Source organism: Dysidea avara, chromosome 12, assembly GCF_963678975.1.
Source record: "Dysidea avara chromosome 12, odDysAvar1.4, whole genome shotgun sequence".
Lineage (NCBI taxonomy): Eukaryota > Metazoa > Porifera > Demospongiae > Dictyoceratida > Dysideidae > Dysidea > Dysidea avara.
Genome location: NC_089283.1, coordinates 5,284,096 through 5,306,929, shown reverse-complemented (window position 1 = coordinate 5,306,929; position 22,834 = coordinate 5,284,096). Strand labels below are relative to the sequence as shown.

Here is a 22,834-nt window from a genome sequence, read left to right as displayed (position 1 = left end):
TGAACGATGACGTAATGAAGTACAACCTCTGAGCCTCGTACCCCACGCATGCCACGCCTCAAGGTTTGGGTACGAGACTATGGCAAGTTCTCTACTACCATTACAATGCCTTCTCACGAATATTTTAATATTTTATACAGTCAAGATCAGTAGCTATTTATGGTAAAAGTAACTCTCAACAGATCTAAGTTCTTCAGTAAGGATAATCGGCCTGTGAAGCTATCCCACAATTGTTATTCTTGTTCTTAGCCATCTGTATGTATCCATGCATACCCCAATTAGCACCTGTGGAACACATCAAAGTCAGGACTATGTTATAAGTAACTATGCCACTCACCCCAACTGTTCTTAACAATCCAGTATTCCTCTCCAGTGGATGCTTTACCATACCCCACTACTAACATACTGTGGTCTAGTCTGGTAGTGGTACAGTTTGGCTCATAGTATACTCCACTCTTGTACATCATAAAGCTCGGGTTATTAGCATCAACAAACACTTGCACTGGTTGCTGGGCAACAGCAATTTCTAAAGCTTGTTCATTATCTATTATCAAGAATATTATACATAACAAAGTGTCGTATTATTAAATAAACTATATTATACCATATAGCTAGCAGGGAGTTTTCAAAGGTAACTTTTCTTGCATATTGTCACAATCCTAAATTTCAAGATGGATAAGGGATGAAATTTTCATGAACCAATTTTTGAAGGGAAAATTTTTGCATATTAGATAAACAATGGAAGTGAAGATATTCAAGGGAGAGGTTTGTACCGTGGTATAGTGTTTTTCAAAGAGATTATGGAGCTGTGATTTGGTTGTCAGTAAGATGGCTTTGATAGTTACGGTGTGGCCAAGGCTGTGGCAACAGTAAAAGACGGCTCTTGGCCATGTGCCCAGAACACTTCTTCCCTTTTCTGAGCCAATACAGGCAATCCACTACCATTTATTATCTAACAGTAAAGATGGAACCACTGTGATAGCATATTATCTTTTTTTCTTCATAATCTCATGTTTAAGCATGTGATTGTGACAAATGCATTGAGAAAATATTTCAATGAAAAATTTCTTATGAATAACTGTCAATCTGCAAAAATTTCCCCATACAGTATGATAACATTGTGTCCTTGACACATTTTAAGACTGAAAGGATTGTGTTCCTGTTTAGAGTAGTCAACTAGAACAAATGTGTAAGTAAGCATAAAAAAGGCAGTATGTACTGAAGGAAGTTGGTTAAGGCTTTATTACACTTGAATGCATTCCATTTGAATATACATATAATATTATATATATTACATAAGACATTAGTGTGCACGTGTGTGTGTTTGTTTCTGCATGTGTGTACATACACGTGAGTGTATGATGCATACATGTGTACATATAGACTATGCATACCTTTTGGTACCATCCGTGATCCATTCACAGTTCCAAATGGTGTACATGTTGCATTGTTACAAGCACATTCGTGTTCACGGTGGTAACCAGCTGCAGCACACAGACCACCAATGTCATGAACACACTTGAATGCATTTTCCACAAAACGACCACTGCAAGGATGGTAGTGGCAACAGTCAGTGATCTCAAGCGCACTACCCTCTACCAGCTTGCCTCCATTGATGGCAATATAGCTGTAGTGAGGTATAACATTACACTGTAAACTAGACCTACTCACAACAACAGCAATCATCATACATGTACATGAAGGAAGTTTGGGAAGACAAAGTGAACTTGCCAACATTAATTTCACACACCACCTTTTTGTTATTTACGGCAATGATATACTATCATAATATGTATAAGTGATGGATTACTATCATACAGCTTGCAACAGCTTGCTCACTTCCAAGAATGTCTCCAAGGTTTACGATAATCATAAGGCAGATAGACAGACTCTCTGGGCCTACCAAAAAAATAAGCCTCACTTTTTTCCTTCTTAACAGTTTGGCAGTATTGGAACAAAGCCAAAAAAAATTCCTTCAGAGCAATCCCAACCGCAGCAGCTACAGTGCATGCACTATGAACTTAACTTTGTCCTCCTTCGTGTCCTGTTTCTTTCTCCACTACCAAATTTGCAGTAACACGAGATGGCTTCAATGCAACTAACTATCATGAGAATCATCTATAATTTCTGTAGTGACTGGACTGATTGCAGAAGCACTTCTCATGCTGTTCTTTGCTTGTGACACTACGAACTGTAATGTCTTGATAGACTTATATGTAACATTTTTGTAAATCATTTGACATAACATTCACAAAGATCTTTTGTACTGCAATAACTATACCCGTTCAACCTATATACTTACACTGGTAACTATAAATTGATGTAATACTGGAGACTTCAAGAGAGAATGCTGGGTAATCATGGGAATAAGCAGTAGTGAGAGAATCTGTCTGGAAATAGTAATAGATGAGACATAAAATATCCGTAATCTTGCAACCTTTGTAACCAGTTACATGGAGAAATAAAACCAAAAGGAAGACAAAATCTACTCCATGTTAAGCCACGTATGAATTGAGTAGGGATCATAGAAATGAAAAGCAATGAAGCGAGGAAGATCATCTACACCTGCAGCTATACTAGTGGACATTTATCCCTACTTCAGTCATAGGGAATAAGCGTCCACTAGTATAGCTTCAGGTGTAGATGACCTCCCTTGTTTCATTACTTTCTATTTCTATGATCCCTACTCAAATATAAATATTTTCCCTTACACTAATACACCTTGGTGGTACATTATAACAGCAAATCTACACTTAGAAGAATAGATATGCAGTTCTGACCTGCTTATAGCATCAGCTGCTGAGAAAGAGTGAGATGATTCTTGTTTACCCTCATTCCTGACTGGAGTAACAACCCCCTTTGTTCTCCAGTCAACAGATTCCGGCGGTACTTGATCCACCACCACATGGTCATCACCAGTATGTTGATGTCTGACTATGTTAACTTCTTTAATGAGATCTTTTGGTGTCTGTAACGTATGAACAATTAACTAGCTACTGACTCACACTAATAGTTTCTCTACATCAAACAATACAGTTTAAAAGTACAGAAATAGTAAACAGAATCATCTAGAAAAGCATTAAACATTACAGGGTGTTGTCAAAGCATTATAGGGTGTTGTCAGGCTTGGAGTACTTCCACTGATTGCTAGTTTTGAAATAGGAAAAAAAGGCAGCATCCTAGCATGTGTGTGCATGCGTGCGTGTGTGCATATAACTAACTGAGACCTGCACAATGTTGTTTATGCAGTACATACCATAGGCAGGGTAACTTACGCATATGAAGAGTTTTGCGAATGGCACTAAACTTGCATACAGGTAGCAATGAGTGTATATAGTGGTGTATAAGGCATGTCTAGCTAAACAGTGTAAAGGTTTCACGATTGCCACTGTAAATGCAAAATTTGCAAAACGTTTCCCATCCATAACTTTCCCAGTGCCTACGCTGGAGCTGACATCAATGAAGTTGTACATGTGATCATGAGCTACCTCTTCAGTATCAACACTTTTGGTATTGATACTTGTATTGTATCAGTGTCAGTTTTCTAACACACCAGTATACTCTGCAAACCTTTTGTCCAAATATATATGTATATTTCTTGGTTATTGATAACTCTTGAAGGTCAAAAATCAATAAAATAATGCAAGATCCCTTGTACTACAAGATGATCACACATTCCCACCTCACTGTCTGCAAACAAATATTCACAAGATTTAACTGTTAAAGTGTGTGTAAAGTACACAATTGATCTGGATTTGTGTAGGGCAAAAAGATCAGTAAAATCAGCGTAGGCAAACGTTTTTTGAGGTATTTCTACATACTGTATTACTGCACACTACCCAAAATAAAAACCTTAAATACTCGGACTTTGCTGAAAAAATAATGGGGTGACTTTTCTGTACAGGTGGTTTATGAACGTGAAATTCAAATCACCTCTCAAAACTTACATGCTTGAGTTTATCGATGATTTTAGTCCTCAAACTATTGGCTTTTATTGTTGTTTGATAGGTTAGCATTGTATTTCTTTTTCCCTACAAAAATGACTGGCAATTTGCATATGTGGCATATTTTCATGACCACACCTCTGCGTTAAACACGTGTATAGCTATACTGTATGACCATGCAGCGATTGACTAATTCGGTAAATTTCCCCCTAAGCAATGGCAGGAAGCTTAACTCAGTCAGATCGCCACTATGCAAGCAATGAAAATTCAGCTGCATAGTATCTTTAAATATCAGACTTGGCAAATGATTCTGGAAAAAAATGCATAAAGAAACCATACATTGTCTACATAGAAAGCTATATAAGGTTAAAGGTCAAGGGTGAAGCTGAATCAGCAATGAAGTAGCTATGTATGTTACTTATGTTGCTAGTCACCACCACTCCTCGACAACGGTTCACAGCCAAAGCTTTTCAACAACGGCTGCAGACTGCAAAGCAACAAAAAAAGCTTGGCTAGGGACCTGCTTGTTTTTATTGCAAGACACCTGGGATATTGTTATTCTATAATCCGTAACCCTTCAAAACCACAAAACATCACGCCATAGATATTAGAGCATTTGCCCTAATTACTATTATAAAATGTGCGGTCTGTGGTGAGCCTCAAGCTTGCTGGACATAATCTGTTAGCCTACTGACATACCAAATGGGCGAACTTGTTCATGGTGACGGTGAACGAGTGTCCTCCTCTATTGTGCATCTCCACATACTCGAGGTTAGCCTTCCAAGTCTCGTAATCCACCGAGTCAGCAGATATCCCTTGTTCATCCAGCCATTTGTCAAAATGAACAACATCTTTAGCTATGACACTAGTCAGACAACTGATCGACACGATCAGACACCACGTAGCAAACATGGCTTCTGTGCAGTGCAGGCTTGAGGCTTAAACAACAGTCGAAACAACGAAACGATGCCGATATAAACTTGGTCACGTGTTTAGTTAATCACGAGCTTAATCACGTCCTCATGACGTAATGCTATCACCTGCTATCATGTTCAAATTTTTTTTTTGCGAACTTTTTTTTTGTTAGTGCGCTGCGGAATGATAACTGACATAAGCAACCTTCCATACTTCTACCCAGCACCTTTACTCACAAGACTAAACAAATTATATTCAATAAAATTTTTAATTGTGATCGTTTTCGTAAACACAACTTTAAATTTTTGAGGGGCGTGGCACGCAATGGCTGGTCTACGAAAGTTTCCCAAAGCGACATCTAGCTACGTGTACGCTGACGGTGACGACGCTTCTCACAAAGGGAAAGATGCGGGTAAAGCAAGACCCAGGTAATTAAGTATAGTGAAGCGCGCCCTCACTGCCTGAGCATAGTGGCCTGAGTCAGGCTCTGGCATAAGTTGGTCTTCACTTCTAGTACTATATAATATGACTCGACGATGCAGTGAAATCCTCATGCATTCACTCCCCATGCATAGCTACATGTTTTGTGTGGTCCGCCTTACGTTGCTTAGCACTCATTGTTTGACTTCCAACGTAAGTGTGGGGTCATATGTGTATATAGGCTAGCACTGAGGGAGTGCCAGCAGCTAGTCACTATACGCAAAATATCTGTGTGGAGAGCTTGCACGTAGAGTCTATATTCAGTGTGTTCAATAAACAGATAGATTTTCATTTTTGATATGCATAAGCCAAAGAAACAGAAGCCTACTCGTTCTCATTCATTACCAAACATTATTCTACATTCCTGCAGATCAGCTCCATCTAATACTCAAGCTGGAAGGAAATTGCTGACTGCCAGACAACCCAGCAAGCCTTACTACAAGTAAGCATGAGCACAAGCTGCAGTATGTTACTGTTGTATTGCTCTTCAGAGTCACCTACCCATTAAGAAACAGGAAGTAAGTAAAATTAAACTTTAGGATTGTGTAGAGTAATGTTGTACTAGAAAATATGGCATTGGAAATGACTGCAATGCAGCTCCTAACGCTGAGGTATATAGTTGAATATAATGGGATATCAATATAAGTAGTATATATAGTATACAGTGACCGGACGAGGGTACACTTTCACAAGACACGACAACAAATTTACAATGAACATCAACTCTGATGTCTTCTTTGATGACAAACCAAAGCCAACCACCCAAGCCGCGGCAGCTCCTACTGGTACAAGCAAAAGAGAAGCGTCACTATCTCCCACGCAGAATTCTCAAAAGCAAAGGTCAGTAGCTACTGATGTCTCAACCACATAAGTACCGTATTGTAATTTTAGCGTAAAAGCTTCAAACATTGCACTACAGAAGAAGCTTGAAGAAAGGTAAACTAGCTGTTATACTACAGTGTAGGTTGTATAAACCACATCTCATGGGTAAAGATGTAGCACCCAATGTCCCACCTGAGCTTTACTTAATTGACATGGACTGTTGACATTTGCCGGCTTCCCAGTTCAGACATGCCAGCCCCTCATTAAAACAGATTGAAAAGTGTGAAATTTTCTTCCTCAAAATTATCGTTTAAAGAAATATCTAACTACCACATGTAGCAAAATAAGTATATGAGAATAGGTTACTGATGATTATACTGGCAAGGAAACAACTTCAGTAACTGGATATTACTGAGCATTAAACCTAGAACTGATTAGCAGGCCAGTGCTTGACTGCTTGGCTGTGTTCACACACACGCGCACACACACACACACACACACACGCACACACACACACACACACACATACACACACACACACACACACACACACACACACACCTGTAGCCTGTAGCTGCCCATCCGAAGATGATCACAGTATCTTTGGGTGGGTAAACCCCCCTGGATAGGATGACTAGTGGATTAATGATCAGGGTTACGTAGCCTTGCAAAAATGTGAGTGCCTGGAAAGATCCCCTTTCCTACAAAAAGTTCTTCCACAGGAACAGTGAAACGTAGGGGCTCCCAGGCTTCCATGGTCTAGATGTTGAATGCCACAAAACTTTTTATGTCTTTAGAGGTCTCCTGAACGTTTAAAAATACGACCGCATGTACAAGAAAAGGTCTGAGACTGAGAGAATCTGTTGGCAGCACAAACCTCCACAACATCATCAGGTAAATGAATCTGTTCACAAATTGTTGACCATCGCTGTCTATCCTGTGCAACAGTAAACCAATCTCCCTCAATCCCAAGTGTTCTTACATCCATCGCTGCTAGATCTCTCCACCATCTTTTAGGGCCATGTCACACACACACACACACACACACACACACACACACACACACACACACACACACACGCACACACACGCACACACACACACACACATATGTGCACCAAAGGCAGCAGAGCAGGCCAATAAATGGGAAGGTAGTTGCAACTTTGCAATAAGGTAATGAATGGTGTTTGAAGCATGCAACAGGCATGCATGAAATCAGGATACAGGCTCCAGGAAAATATACTGATTTTGGAAACTTCAAGATAGTTTTTTAGATTAGTTTTGATTCACTCTGTTGTTAATGATACAAATGTGACTGTTGTATTAGAGTGGTTGACTACTTGTGACAGGTAGAGTATCTCGATCTTTTGCTTTGATTATTGACCAAAGAACCATGTCCTCTTCCCTCATTTCAACTGCATATTGTGTACACACACACATACACACACACACACACACACACACACACACACAACTAAAAAGCAAAGCCTTCAGCTGCCGGTCATGGTACGCCGTGAACTAGCATTGTGCACTACTCAGGTGCTAGGAGTCAGCACAGGCAAATCCTCCTGGGGCAGGACTAGTAATCTGCAGTAGACTGTACAATATCCTACAGGTGGAGGTATTGGAACTGAGGTCCCACCTGGACCTTTACCCATTGTGTCACACACACAAACACACGCGCGCACACACACACACACACTATTTCTGCCAGCAAACCATGCCTGTGTACCACTCAGGCAAGTCTTGTGTAGGAAAATCCTCCTGAGGTAGGACTATTAACACACATGAAGCCCAAAGTTTCATGACAACCCCAACACCGCTAAACGAGACAAGGACAGTTGGGCATTTGCTTATCAGTTAACACTAGGTACCCATTGATGCCACAGCTGGGTGGGCTGTTTCCCCAATTGACACCAGGTCCTCATTATTGACTGGTGCAATGTGAGTGAAATTTCTTGCTCAACAACAACAGCAACTCAGCATAAACTGGAAACCTTTCAATTACCAGACCAATACTCTAGCCACTTAGCTATGCTGCCTCACATGCATATATTATAGTACTACATCATCATAGCAGTGATTGTAAATTGGCACTTTGTTCTTGATTCTCTTAACAGTATACAACTGCAGGAAAGGCTACATCAATCTTTAGTCCAGGCAACAGTCAAACTAGAGGAGCAAAAATATGAGCAGGAAGTTCAAGAGACAAAGGTATAGCCATGTTGCCATATACGTCAACTGGAAATGTACTCATATAAAAACACAGATGATAAAACAGCATGAAGACAAAGTTGAACGATTGTTAGCATTTCATGAAAAAGAAAAGAAGTAAGATGCTCTTTACAAATCTTAGTTCTTTATGATATCAACCAATTGTTTATAGAGAGTTGGTGGCAGCTCATGAAGATGAAATCATTCAACTTGAAACTCAGCATGCTAGTAAGGTAAGAATTGGCTACTGCTTGTTTCCCGCAATTGATATTTACATTATACCCATATAGAGGGAAACTTTGGCAGGTGGAAACTTGGCAATTTCTACAAATTCACCAAAGTTTAACCCACAAATTACTCATAGCACCTGAAATTAGCATCTTTATAGCAAGATTGAGTTTATTCTGCCAAATGCAATTTAGCCAGCTATTCACCAAAGATTCCCTCTGTGTACATGTACAGTTGATTACATAATTATGATGTGTATAGTTAGCGGACCATCAGGCTGCAGCAATAAACAGAGAAGCATTACTGAAGGAGGAAATCTCACAGAAAGAGGACATGATCATACAAATTGAACAATCACATGAAACAGACCTAATTAATTCTGTTACAGCAAAAGAGGCAAGAAACACAATGGATGATTCTAAACTAACTAAATAATGAAATTCAATATAGGAAGAACTAAATGAGCAACACAAAAAAGCTGTTGAAGACTTGACAGCAGAAATAAGTGAGTTGTGTACCACATTGCTAATATTTGACTGAACTGTATGGTCATCCAGTGGTCGCACAATGTTCAATTAACAGTTTTATACCAATTGCATTCAATGCAACTGGCCTATAGGCAAAACTAAATACTATATTTGCAAGTCACTAACTAAACTCAATAATTTACCTCAAACATTTAACAGTTTGCTATGCAGTATATGTAGGCAGACAATTAAGTTTTAGTATAGGCATTCTTCTTAGCGTGCAATGAAACTTTTTACCATTACACAAATGAGCTGCTAGCTACATAAAACTTGTTCTTCATGGTCGTTCTTCTATGAAACATTTTCACTTCAAAGATTTTAATTTGCATATACAGTCTGTTCACTTTTATTTCATATTTATTACAACATAGTTAGCTCAGGAAAAAATCTAATCAAAGCAGTTACAATTACTACATGAGCACTCTTAATCCCGGCACCTACCAAACATTTTGTACATAGTACATATATGAAACCCTTTACACTTCGATTTTGTGATACTTCAGTAGTATGTATCTTGTGCATTTTTAATATTCAGCTGAGATAATAGCTCCAACATAAAACTGCTGGGTAGAGAACACATGTCCATCTCTTTTGATGTCAATATTACTGGCTTTGTATAGGCAAACAAAAATCGACTATATTGTTTGATAAAACATTTACTACAGATTTTAACACTCTGAATATGACAGTCACCATGTAAGGTAGAGGTTTTGTGTACTATTTATGAGTGATGCAAGATAAGGTGAAGATGCTAAACAAAAATTCTGGTATTGAAAAAATCTATATTCTTTATAACTCACTGGGAAATATTCATCTTGACTGTAACTATAAGCATTGCATTTATTTTATTTTCCATGTAGTTAATGATTTCAAACAGCAGCAGTCGTCACAGATAAGATCAATCGAGAAGAAATATGAGCGCATCATTTCTGAGAAGACAGCTAAACACCAAAAAGAAATTAATGTAGGAGAATTGCACATTTATAATTATGCCAAAACAGTTTGCATTAGGAATTACTGGCAAGGTTTGAGAACAGTGCAGCAGTGGAAGAGGATTTGAAAAAGGCAACACAAATGTTGCAGGTACATATATAGTAGTGTTTGATACATCATGTTGAAGTATGATAATTATCACATAGGATGCTGAGATGGAGATTGAACATCAAAAAGCTGAGAAAGAAGATCTAATTAAGCAGTTTACCAAATACAGAGTAGAGTTGCAAGTAGTGGTATGTCATCTTATAATAATCATACAAGTCCATTAAATACAAATATTTCACGGTGACAAAGAAAATGAAATTGCGCATATTAATATTATTTCTGCTTTATGAAAGTAAACCATGCACAATCTTGTATAAAATTTAATTGCAATGTGAATGCAAATGTTACCAATAAAATTCATGACAGATTTGCAGGCTACAAATTTACATATGTATTTCTACAATCTCTATAGAGCAAGAAAGTTGGGTGTGGGACTTTTTCTGCATTCAAGGCTTCATGTTTTAGTTACACATTTTGACTCAGGCTTTAAGCCTTCTCACAGGTCCCTAGTGGGACAACATTCACAGAACAGAACAAATAAAGTTGGTCAGGGAAAGTTCTCTGTAGTATTTTCAGCTTCTCTTAATTCTAAGAATAATATTACTATGAATACCTTTATTTGCCGCATGTTTACCAAATAGTAATAGTGTTATTGTAATTAACACATTTTTTTCAACAGACCGGGGAATTGAACCACTATAAAAGGAAATTTCAAGAAAAGGTAAATCTAAACTAGTATCTATCCAAAGTATTTTCAATCATAAATTCCTTAGGTTGATGAAGTAGTGGATCAACATGGTGATACCATAAACCAATTGAGAAGTGAAGTGACTGATTTGAGGTACATTTCGTGGCTTCACAGTATTCAACCTACCATGGGTGTTAATTGCAGAAAATTATTAATGAAGAAATCACAAGAGCTTACTGAGATGAAAATTGAAGAAGAAACAAGGTCAAGAAAAAGTTTATTTAATGTTCATAAGGTACGTATCTACAACTGTATGCATAAATAATGTTTTAACCACTATTCAGTTAGTCCTTCAAGCTCGTATTAAAGCTAACTTACCGCTGGCATCTCCTTCGCCTGAACTAATGGGAGGAACAAGAGAACGACGAGGAAGTGCTCCGCTAACTAAAGATGAAAGAAAGAGTTACCAACAATACTTGGTATCCTCTGAGTACGGAAGCCCACTATCCAAAACAAAAAAAGATGTAAGAACAGCAAGTTCACTATCAGGACATTCAAAATATACTCACAGTACTTAGTGTAAAATACACATCATATGCGCAGTTAACATGTAATAGTGCAGAGCATGTAAGTATAAATAATTATAATCTTGACTAAAGCACAAGCAGAGGCTGGCAGAAGCTCTGGCTTCTTGATCCAAGTATTCATATGTGTGTGAACTACGTTAGCACACATAGCCTTGCATTATACAAATTCAACACAGCAAAGGCTATATGCACAGGAAGCAAAAACAATACATGTATATACACAAATTCATTGAAAACAGAACATGAGTATGAGTGGGCATTTGAGGTATCATGCAGTATAATTGTCACATGTCATTACACATGCACTCTACATACATCCTAGTTAAAAGATGCTGGTAAAATCTAAGCTTGTTTTTCCCACAGCACAAATGACATAACTAGATAACATTTTTTTCTCCTTGTTACCTGCATTGATGTGCTTCCTTGTTGAAAGTTTATTTGATCTTCAGCTGTATAGAGATCCTACTATGCAATTAACACCACTTTTTTCAAGTAAACTGCACGTGTCCCTGCACTGCTTCTTTATATACAATTCCTTATTGTCTGTTATATATATATACAGTAGATGCAGGGTGATTCTAATTGGTGAAATTACAAGGATTTACAGACTTGAGTCTTCTCGCAAGGATAATACTTAATTTGTTAATTACTTTATCATTATATATCCCACCAGGAACTTGCATGAAGGTTGAGAACCTGTATAGCAAAGTGTATTGAATCTTGATGCTAAAATGAAACTTCATTAAATGCCGAAAATTCTCAGGAGCTTGACTCCAGCCTCGCTCCTAAGAACTAATTTCGACTGCTCCCTCACTGGTTTTTAGAAGAGATTATAGCCCTTCCCGGCCCCTGCTTTTGCCATCGTTTCAGCCTAAACTGCAATTGCTGGCACCTGTAGCTTCAACTATAGCTTCAGTCCTATATAGTCAGTGTATTATAGTAAAAAATTTGGAGCGGTGCTTCAGCATCCCAAGCACCCCCCTCTCCCTCTAAATCTGCCCTTGGATGGGAAATAACCTAAAATGCTAGAACATGTAAAATTATTCATTAAAACTCTCTAGAAAAAAAGTGTGCACTTAAATTGAGCCTGTTCTTCTTACATGTGCAGTTGTGCACTACTATCTCACTATTTGTCAGATGTACTGTCATTCATACCAATAGACACGTTTTATTATAAGACATTATTATGCATAATAATAACCATTTCCCCTAGCAACCTGAATTCTACATTCTTTCTAGGTGTCAGTGCCGGTCTGAAATAATTTCTCTCAATTTTTAAAAGGATTGATATATGACATTTTGAAGTTTTTAGACATCATCTATATGAGGAGCAACTGTTGCCCTTCTGGGAAAACGTGTTATAGATAAGGTATGGAAAAACCACAAATATCATATCTCAATTTAACATCATTGTATATAGGTGTGAATGTCAAAAATGATCTCTCTATTTTATTTTGAAATTTCATGATGTAGCTAAACACACCAAAGGCATACACCAACAGCCTTGTACATTACCCTATGTTACTTGTTTACATACTTATGTACAGTTGCTAAGTAAAGTTTGGATTGAAGGTGGGTGGTTGTGACTGATGAATTCATGAGCAAGGAGTATTAGTAACGTATACAGTCGTTATTATTGTCAAAGTTAATAAGGATCATTAAGTTTTAAATGGATAGTGTAGCATAGCTAAGCACTGTATATTTAAACTCTTTAAGAGTGTTTAGTTGCAACATAGATTGCTATTGTTAGCAGTGACTGCTTCTTTTAATGTTGTTAACATCAATTTCTTCTGCATAGAGGTTGCACCCCAGACCCTTTGATGATACTAACTTATACTGCAGTATCTATGCTGCAATCCACTGTGTAACAATTGTGGTATGGTGATAATCTTCTTTCACCATAAAGTTGCTTACAATGCATGCATTCAATAGCTATATACAGTTCACCAAAATCATTTAATCTCAGAAAGCAAAATTTTCTGCTATGGGGCATGCCCCCAGACCTCCCTTGATAAGGCATGCTCTGAATGCTATAAGTATGCAGTACACTGGCAACTATTCTAGCTATAGCTAGTTACATTAACCAGTTGTAGACCCCATACTATAAATATCCCCATTAGCACCCCTTGTGAAATCCTAGCTGCCATGCATCATTCATAAACAGATAAACTCATGTTAAAAATGCAATCTTTGTTCATATAAAAACATCAGCCTACTCATGATGCCTTAGTACATCAGTTTGACACCTATATAGATATGTAGGAGAAGTCATCTGCTTTGAAGTAGTATTCATATTTGTTGTATCTACTAAAATTAGCACTGACCTCTAATTAGTTACCGATTTATACACATGAATTATAAAAACTAAACCACAATGAATCTCTTTATTAAAATTGGAGTACAGACTATATTACTTTTGGTTCACAGAAAAAAAACTCTATTCACTGCAAATGACATGTTTACAAACACCAACACCAGCTTTAAGACTTTGATGCTGGAATTCTTTGATATCTTGATCTCAGGACGTTTAGTTCTTGTCATGATTACCTTTAGTGTTTAAGAAGTGGTGTGTGATCATGCAAACACAATGTACTTTAAATAAATTTCTCAAGTTTGCATGTTGTGTTTGTTTTCATGTGTTATTCAGAACAATACTAAAGCAATACAGAGACATTAATGGTGATTCTTAGTGTATCATAAGGTTTTGACACTAATGTAGTGTAGTTCAAATTTAGTCCATCCTATAAAATGACTAGTTCACTGTGTTTTTACTTCATTCTCTGCATGACATTGTAGTTGTGTAGTTACAACTCGGCTGTTTGGATATGTATGCTCCAAGGAGGACTCGTTCTAGCTCCTTACCAAACATTCATCTGCGCTCCAGCTCAGCTCCATCTACAAGTCAAGCTGGAAGAACATGGCTGACTGCCAGACAACCCAGCAAGCCACATTACAAGTAAGAAATCATTGAAGTAGCATGCAAATGATGACAAGTGAGATCTTTACACCTGCAGGGTTACATATCCTTTAAGAAACAGAAAGTATGTAAATGAGGTCAGCATTGTATAGCTTTCCATGTATCATCACTTAGGAAATATGGTATTGGAGATGACTGCAATGCTGCCCCTAATGCTGAGGTATGTTATAAACAATAAACTGCACTTGAGTAATTGTAATACTGTATACATATGAAGTGTTGAATGTGTACATATACGTGTGCATGCAGTACACCATGAATGGACAAGGATACACTTTCACAAGACACAATAATAAGTTTACAATGAATATCAACTCTGATGTCTTCTTTGGTGACAAACCAATTCCAATTATTAAACCTTTTCCTAATCGTGGTGTGGCAATAAGGAGGGAAGAACCATTTCCCATCACACAGAAGCCTCAACAGCAGAGGTCAGGCTTCATTTGTCATTAATTTTTGTATTCTTAAAATGAACTTTTAGTACAAAAGCTTCATATATGGAACTGCAAAAGAAGCTAGAAGAAAGGTGACTATATACTGTATAGTTTTTATCTCTTTTAAGACTGCATGTCATACAGCTCACAAGTACAAGAAAAGTTACACCAAGCTTTGATCGAGGCAACAATAAAACTGGAAGAGCAAAAGTATGAACAACAAGCACAGGAGGCAAAAGTACATACGTATCATAATAATTATGTTAAAATTCTATCAACATGCATCAACTCGGACAGATGATTAAAGCACAAGAAGTAAGCATTAAAGAACTATTAGAAGTTCATGAAAAGGATAAGAAGTGAGTCACACAACAAACATTAACTGCATATAGTCATACATATGCAGAAAATTAATAGCAGCTCATAATGAGGAGATCAGTGGGCTCAAAACTCAGTATGCCAGTAAGGTAATGGAAGAACACATTTATTCACATGTGTGTATATCTAAACTGTCAATTTTATGCACTTGGTCAGCTTGCAGATCACCAGGCCACTGTTAATAACAAAGAGATGTTACTAAAGGAAGAGATTTTACAGAAAGAAAAGATAATAAATCAAAATAAAGAAAAGTATGAAATAGATATCAGCAATGCTGTGAAAGCAACAGAGGTGAGACCTATGGGATAACAAACAAATTAACTGATACAGTAAAATAGGAAGAACTGAATGTACTTCATGAAAAAGCTATTGACACGTTGACAACAGAACTAAGTGAGTTGTGTACTATTATATAACCATCTATACTGTATGTATAACATTGTCAAACAAGCAAAAATGTTTTAGGTTCTAATGGTGTATAGATACATGTATCAATTTACATTCATACAGTCAATGATATGAAACTGCAGCAGTCAGCACGTATCAAAGCAATTGAGAGGAAGTATGGACAAATTATTTTAGACAAGAATTCTAAACACAAAAAAGAAATTGATGTAAAGTATTTAGCAATAATACAGCAGATATAATTGTTATTATGAACTGATAGGACTTATTCTCAAGATTTCAAGATACTGCACAAATAGAAGAGGATTTGAGAAAATCAAACAAGTTGTTGCAGGTATATAAGTATCTGGCTATGCAGCATTGTGAATTGAACACTTAGGATGCAGATATTGAGATTGAGCAGCACAAAGCTGAGAAAGAAGATTTAACTAAAGAACTCAAAAGTTGCCGTATTGAATTACAGGGAAAGGTATAATAAGCTATCTGGATATATGGAGAGTGTATGTCAAAACACTCTATATCAAGACACACGGTAGTGTGTCGTGCGGCCCAAGAAGCCGGCGCGCAACCCCGTGAGTATATTGACAGGAAGAAAGAAAACGCAATTTTCGCACCTCCGTAGCTCTGTGCTGCCTTGATGAAACAAGACAAATTTTGCTGTGTACATTCCCTCCAACTTCAGTACTTCACATTCCAAATTTGAGCGAAATCGCTTCAGGCATTCCTGAGATATGCGACTTCAAAAATTGGCTTAGTTTCGTTTTTTTTTTCTTCTTATTTTTCTTCCTCTTTTCGCACACTTACAAAAACTGCTATAAAACGCGAACGCGTTATCCGATTGCCTTGAAATTTGGCACACAGAAGGGGGGTATAAAGGCGCATCTCTGTACCAACTTTGGCTGGAATACCATAAACAGGCAAAGAGTTATGAGCGATTATGCACGAAAAATAACACCAATATGTTGTCACGCCTACAGGGTAAACCGCGTATGGGAAGAAGCTGAAAATCGGTGGGTGAATAGGTTAACTATTGAACCTCAAACCTTTTGTGGTTTGAAAGAAATCGAGCTAAAAACCAGGAAGATACAGCGAAAAAATCAACAGTGTGTAACAATTACGCAATCGAGATTAGCTAATTTTTATTATTATTATTATTATTATTATGCTTGCCAAGCCTACCAGATAAACCACTTGGGGTAATGCTTTGAAAATCGCTGTACAGATGGAGTTATCATCTTAGAAAGGCTCTTCAATGGTGTAGAAAAATCAGACTTAAAGCCACGGAGTTATAACACGAAATCCAACTTGGTGTAGCAAGTGCGAGATCAAGATACTCTAATAGAGCAGTCATCCTAATAGAGCAGTCACCCTGAACAGAATTCAAGAAATCAGTTAGAAATAAGTAACCTGTATAGAGATCAGCTACAAACAAATCACCCTGTAGAGAGTTCAGCTACAAACAATTCACCCTGTTCAGACATCAGTTAGAAGAAGTTTTCTTGTAGAGAGTTCAGTTACAAACAAATCACCCTGTTGAAAGATCAGCTAGAAGATGTCACCTTATAGATAGTTCAGTTACAAAGAAACCACCATGTAGAGAATTCAGCTACAAACTAGTGACCCTGTAGATACATCAGCTAGAAGAAGTTACCTTGTAGAGAGTTCAGCTACAAAGAAACCATTCTGTAAGGAGCTCAGCTGCAAACAAATCACCTATACAGAATTCAGCTACAAACAAATCACCCTGTAGAGAGATCAGCTAGAAGAAGTTACCTTGTAGATAGTTCAGCTACAAACAAATCATCCTGTAGAGAGATCAGCTAGAAGAAGTTACCTTGTAGATAGTTCAGCTACAAACAATTCACCCTGTACAGAGCTCAGTTAAAAAGGTTTCCTTGTAGAGAGTTCAGCTACAGACAAATCACCCTGTAGAGAGATCAGTTAGAAGAAGTTACCTTGTAGATCGTTCAGCTACAAACAATTCACCCTGTAAAGAGATCAGCTAGAAGAAGTTACCTTGTAGAGAGTTCAGCTATAAAGAAACCATCATGTAGAGAATTCAGCCGCAAACAAATCATGTATAGAGAGTTCAGCTACAAACAAATCTCCCTGTAGAGAGATCAGCTAGAAGAAGTTTCCTTGTAGAGAGTTCTGCTACAAACAAATCACCCTGTAGAAAGATCAGCTAGAAGAAATCACCTTGTAGAGAGTTCAGCTTCAAAGAAGCAATCATGTGAGAGTTCAGGTACAAACAAATTGTCCTGTAGAGAGATCAGCTAGAAGAAGTTACCTTGTAGAGAGTTCAGCTACAAAGAAACCATCATGTAGATAGTTCAGGTACAAACAAATCACCCTGTAGAAAGATCAGCTATAGAAGAAATCACCTTGTAGAGAGTTCAGCTACAAAGAAACTATCATGTAGAGAGTTCAGCTACAAACAAATCGGCCTGTAGAGAGATCAGCTAGAAGAAATTACCTTGTAGAGAGTTCAGCTACAAAGAAACCATCATGTAGAGAGTTCAGCTGCAAACAAATCACCTGTAGAGAGTTAAGCTACAAACAAATCTCCCTGTAGAGAGATCAGCTAGAAGGAGTCACCTTGCAGGGAGTTCAGTTACAAAGAAATAAACCATGTAGAGAGTTCAGCTGCAAACAAATCACCTGTAGAGAGTTCAGCTAGAAACAAGTCACCCTGTAGAGAGATCAGCTAGAAACAAGTCACCTTGTAGAGAGTTCAGCTAGAAGAAGTCACATTGTAGAGCTACAAAGAAGCTACCATGTAGAGTTCAGCTGCAAACAAATCACCCTGTAGAGAACTCAGCTACAAACAAATCGCCCTGTAGAAAGATTAGCTAGAAGAAGTTACCTTATAGGGAGTTCAGCTATGAACAGATCACCCTGTAGAGAGTTTCGGAATAGATCGCAAAATGGCATACATAAATAAAAAATACCATTCCGGTTTAATATGAATAGGAGTAACTAAAATGTCGGCCTCCTTAAAATTCTCGGCATCACCCAAATAATCCGGAAAAAAATAAACAGTAAAAACAAACAAAACAAAAAATAACATATTTCCCGATAAATCCTTTACCGTATAATAAGGATGAAATGGTATTTTCTCTACATCAGAAGGCAAACCCATAGGATTATTCGACCCCACTTTATGCAAAAAATGCAAATGAACTAACGCCAAGAAGGACAAAACAAAAGGAAACAAGTAATGTAAACTAAAAAACCTATTTAAAGTCGCATTACAAACCATCGGCCCACCTCAAATCAAAACAACAATATCCTGCCCCACATAAGGAACAACTGAAATAAAATTTGTGATAAACAAATCACCCTGTAGAGAGTTCAGCTACAAACAAATCACCCTGTAGAGAGTTCAGTTACAAAGAAACCACCATGTAGAGAGTTCAGCTGCAAAAAAAATCAATCACTCTGTTGAGAGTTCAGCTAGAAGAAGTCACCTTGTAGAGAGTTAAGCTGCAAATAAATCACCCTGTAGAGAATTCAGCTACAAAACAAATCACCCTGTAGAAAGATCAGATAGAAGAAGTTACCTTGTAGAGAGTTCAGCTACAAAGAAACCATCATGTAGAGAGTTCAGCTGCAAACAAATCACCTGTAGAGAGTTCAGCTAGAAACAAGTCACCCTGTAGAGAGATCAGCTAAAAACAAGTCACACTGTAGAGAGTTCAGCTAGAAGAAGTCACATTGTAGAGAGTTCAGCTACAAAGAAACTACCACGTAGAGAGTTCAGCTGCAAACAAATCACCTGTAGAGAGTTCAGCTAGAAACAAGTCACCCTGTAGAGAGATCAGCTAAAAACAAGTCACACTGTAGAGAGTTCAGCTAGAAGAAGTCACATTGTAGAGAGTTCAGCTACAAAGAAACTACCACGTAGAGAGTTCAGCTGCAAACAAATCATCCTGTAGAGAGTTCAGCTAGAAGAAGTCACCTTTTAGAGAGTTCAGCTACAAAGCAACCACCATGTAAAGAGTTCAGCTGCAAAAAACTCAATCACCTTGTAGAAAGATCGGCTAGAAGAAGTTACCTTGTAGAGAGTTCAGCTACAAAGAAACCACCATGTAGAGAGTTCAGCTGCAAACAAATCACCTATAGAGAGTTCAGCTATAAACAAGTCACCCTGTAGAGAGTTCAGCTAGAAGAAGTCACATTGTAGAGAGTTCAGCTACAATGAAACTCCCATGTAGAGAGTTCAGCTGCAAACAAATCACCCTGTAGAGAACTCAGCTACAAACAAATATGCAGTGTAAAAAGATCAGCTAGAAGAAGTTACCTTGTAGAGAGTTCAGCTACAACGAAACCACCATGTAGAGAGTTCAGCTACAAACAAATCACCTGTAGAGAGTTCAGCTAGAAACAAGTCACCCTGTAGAGAGATCAGCTAGAAACAAGTCACCTTGTAGAGAGTTCAGCTAGAAGAAGTCACGTTGTAGAGAGTTCAGCTACAAAGAAACCACCATTTAGAGAGTTCAGCTGCAAACAAATCACCCAGTAGAAAGTTCAGCTATGAACAGATCACCCTGTTGAGAGTTCAGTTAGAAACAAGGAATCCTGTAGAGAGATCACCTAGAAATATTGCCTTGTAGAGAGTTCAGCTACAAACAAATCACCTGTAGAGAGTTCAGCTACAAACAAATCACCCTGTAGAGAGATCAGCTAGAAGAAGTCACCTTGTAGAGAGTTCAGCTATAAAGAAACCACCATGTAGAGAATTCAGCTGCAAACAAACACCCTGTAGAGAACTCAGCTACAAACAAATTGCCCTGTAGAAAGATCAGCTAGAAGAAGTTACCTTGTAGGGATTTCAGCTACAAACAGATCACCCTGTAGAGAGTTCAGCTACAAAGAAACCATTCTGTAAAGAGCTCAGCTGCAAACAAATCACTTGTACAGAATTCAGCTACAAACAAATCACCCCGTAGAGAGATCAGCTAGAAGAAATTACCTTGTAGATAGATCAGCTACAAACAAATCACCCTGTAGAAAGATCAGTTAGAAGAAGTTACCTTGGAGAAAGTTCAGCTACAAAGAAACCATTTTGTAAAGAGCTCAGCTGCAAACAAATCACCTGTACAGAATTCAACTACGAACAAATCACCCTGTAGAGAGATCAGCTATAAGAAGTTACCTTGTAGATAGTTCAGCTACAAACAAATCTCCCTGTAGAGAGATCAGCTAGAAGAAATTACCTTGTAGAGAGTTCAGCTACAAAGAAACCACCATGTAGAGAATTGAGCTGCAAAGAAATCACCCTTTAGAAAATTCTGCCAGAAACAAATTGCCCTGTAGAAAGATCAGTTAGAAGAAGTTACCTTTTAGAGAGTTCAGCTACAAAGAAACCATTCTGTAAAGAGCTCAGCTGCAAACAAATCACCTATACAGAATTCAGCTACAAAACACATCACCCTGTAGAGAGATCAGCTAGAAGAAGTTACCTTGTAGATCGTTCAGCTACAAACAATTCACCCTGTAGAGAGAGCAATTAGAAGAAGTCACCTTGTAGAGTGTTCAGTTACAAAGAAACTACCATGGAGATTTCTGTAATCAATATAATATTATGTGACCGGATTTGCGAAAAGGGGTCTTCCACACACATCCAATTCCGTAAACGTTGGAGACCATACCTCAGTGTTCAAGTAACATATTAACCTGAAAATGTCACCACTTATTCAGCTATAGTGGTGCTCACCACTGTCCAAACTTCAAGGCAATAGCTCTTTCCAATCTGAAGTTATCAATTGTCAAAGTTGGCAAATTGGATGTGTGTGGAAGACCCCTTTTCGCAAATCCGGTCACATATGTATTATACAGTATATATAATTTGTACATTTACTGATAAAATATTTAAAGTACATCTACTTCATCTTTTCTTAGGCTAAAAAAGTCCCAAAGCTGGCCATATGCCGGCTTTGGGGTATACAAATGCAAAAAGAAATGAAATCTAATCCAAAACAGCCAAGCTGTAAAAAAAGTGTGCGGCCCTCAGAAAGGCTATGGTGAAAAAAGATGTGAAATCCAAGGTGGCGGCCAAGAAATGGCTGTGATGGTAGGTTAATGGTAAAAATTTTAATAACGACAACTCAGGTGAATTTTGTGCCAAGACCAAGCGGCACCAAATTCACCTGAATTGTTGTTATTAAAATTTTTACCATTAACCTACCATCACAGCCATTTCTTGGCCGCCACCTTGGATTTCACATCTTTTTTCACCATAGCCTTTCTGAGGGCCGCACACTTTTTTTACAGCTTGGCTGTTTTGGATTAGATATAAATGTAACACTAAAATTAATGTGTTAATGTCATTGATAGGTCTATATATATTTTACTATGGTACAGTATCTGATTAATGTACTTGTGGGTGTTTTCTCAATAGAATGAAGAGCTGAGTGAATACAAAAAAAGATTCAAAGCTAAGGTGTGACTTCATTCAAATTGCAACTAATACTTTGGCTTCTTTGAATGTATTGTGGGTTTGTACAACAGGTTAATGAGGTCACAGATCAACAAGATATTAGAATAAATCAGTTGACAATTGAAGTCACTGACTTAAGGTGAGTGCATCCTAAACTTCAAAATTATTGTAATTATAACTTGCTTATCACTTTTGAAGGAAAATGTTAATGAAGAAAACACAAGAACTTACTGACATAAAAATTGAAGAAGAAAGGAGACAAAGAAAGAGCTTATACAATATTAAGAAGGTATGAATCTATAATTCACACATTTTGGTTGATAATTGAATTGTTTAGATGGTGCTTCCTTGCCGCCTTAAACCTCCAATAAGGCCTCATTCTCTTGAAGTTGACAAGAACACAGTAGAAGAAGAAGGACAAGTTGGTACTTCATCAACTACAGATGAAAGAAACATCTAACAACAACAACAACAGTTAGAAGCCATTGGACAAAATCAAAAGACAACCAGTGCTACTCAACCAGACCAGTTCCACCATAACTTTTAATTCATGTGTTATGTGCAAGTGGTTATTAATATGCATACATCACACATGACTCATGCAGTTTAAATAAATGTAGAATTGTTGTGTATTTTAACATTTCCCCCATGTATTATTATTGTCATCAGAAATTATGGACAGTGCATGCATACCAATTCCAATGAACCTTTGCATATACAAGTATGTACACATCTATCAAAGCATGGACCAT

The 22,834-nt window shown here is 37.6% G+C and overlaps 3 protein-coding genes across 3 annotated transcripts; 2 read left to right on the top strand and 1 right to left on the bottom strand.

Moving 5' to 3' along the window:
* Window positions 1–100: 100 nt before the first annotated feature.
* Window positions 101–4,945, bottom strand: LOC136240467 (testin-2-like). The gene is made up of 5 exons (XM_066031454.1): window positions 4,644–4,945; window positions 2,781–2,968; window positions 1,395–1,627; window positions 338–544; window positions 101–285 (listed from the first exon to the last, which is right to left on the bottom strand). The coding sequence occupies exons 1-5, from the start codon at window positions 4,854–4,856 to the stop codon at window positions 194–196; spliced, it is 933 nt and encodes a 310-aa protein (XP_065887526.1). The 5' UTR covers window positions 4,857–4,945; the 3' UTR covers window positions 101–193.
* Window positions 4,946–5,130: 185 nt separating this feature from the next.
* Window positions 5,131–11,514, top strand: LOC136240481 (meiosis-specific nuclear structural protein 1-like). The gene is made up of 18 exons (XM_066031471.1): window positions 5,131–5,287; window positions 5,710–5,781; window positions 5,831–5,857; window positions 5,905–5,950; window positions 5,998–6,179; window positions 6,231–6,275; window positions 8,282–8,375; window positions 8,431–8,492; window positions 8,548–8,608; window positions 8,865–8,999; window positions 9,054–9,108; window positions 9,991–10,094; window positions 10,142–10,213; window positions 10,270–10,359; window positions 10,851–10,892; window positions 10,945–11,012; window positions 11,064–11,154; window positions 11,204–11,514. Exons 1-18 carry the CDS (start codon window positions 5,184–5,186, stop codon window positions 11,435–11,437), a joined length of 1,584 nt encoding a protein of 527 aa, XP_065887543.1. The 5' UTR covers window positions 5,131–5,183; the 3' UTR covers window positions 11,438–11,514.
* Window positions 11,515–12,745: 1,231 nt separating this feature from the next.
* LOC136241207 (uncharacterized) lies at window positions 12,746–22,765 on the top strand. The gene is made up of 18 exons (XM_066032393.1): window positions 12,746–12,815; window positions 14,243–14,402; window positions 14,461–14,487; window positions 14,538–14,583; window positions 14,673–14,854; window positions 14,905–14,949; window positions 15,002–15,095; window positions 15,155–15,216; window positions 15,264–15,324; window positions 15,392–15,526; window positions 15,574–15,628; window positions 15,746–15,849; window positions 15,903–15,974; window positions 16,020–16,109; window positions 22,044–22,085; window positions 22,154–22,221; window positions 22,281–22,371; window positions 22,420–22,765. Exons 2-18 carry the CDS (start codon window positions 14,272–14,274, stop codon window positions 22,540–22,542), a joined length of 1,428 nt encoding a protein of 475 aa, XP_065888465.1. The 5' UTR covers window positions 12,746–12,815; window positions 14,243–14,271; the 3' UTR covers window positions 22,543–22,765.
* Window positions 22,766–22,834: the final 69 nt, after the last annotated feature.

What these genes read in the sequence shown, in the direction of transcription:
- LOC136240481 (XM_066031471.1), top strand. Translation starts at nt 5,184, where the DNA reads ATGGCTGGTCTACGAAAGTTTCCCAAAGCGACATCTAGCTACGTGTAC. An exon ending in CAGAAGAAGCTTGAAGAAAG is followed by an intron (nt 6,276 to 8,281) that starts GTAAACTAGCTG and finishes TTCTCTTAACAG; the next exon opens with TATACAACTGCAGGAAAGGC. An exon ending in AGTGAAGTGACTGATTTGAG is followed by an intron (nt 11,013 to 11,063) that starts GTACATTTCGTG and finishes TGTTAATTGCAG; the next exon opens with AAAATTATTAATGAAGAAAT.
- LOC136240467 (XM_066031454.1), bottom strand. Translation starts at nt 4,856, where the DNA reads ATGTTTGCTACGTGGTGTCTGATCGTGTCGATCAGTTGTCTGACTAGT. An exon ending in TGAACAAGTTCGCCCATTTG is followed by an intron (nt 2,969 to 4,643) that starts GTATGTCAGTAG and finishes CATACGTTACAG; the next exon opens with ACACCAAAAGATCTCATTAA. An exon ending in GCAGCTGATGCTATAAGCAG is followed by an intron (nt 1,628 to 2,780) that starts GTCAGAACTGCA and finishes ACCTCACTACAG; the next exon opens with CTATATTGCCATCAATGGAG.
- LOC136241207 (XM_066032393.1), top strand. Translation starts at nt 14,272, where the DNA reads ATGTATGCTCCAAGGAGGACTCGTTCTAGCTCCTTACCAAACATTCAT. An exon ending in TATCCTTTAAGAAACAGAAA is followed by an intron (nt 14,488 to 14,537) that starts GTATGTAAATGA and finishes ATCATCACTTAG; the next exon opens with GAAATATGGTATTGGAGATG. An exon ending in ATGCTGTGAAAGCAACAGAG is followed by an intron (nt 15,527 to 15,573) that starts GTGAGACCTATG and finishes ACAGTAAAATAG; the next exon opens with GAAGAACTGAATGTACTTCA.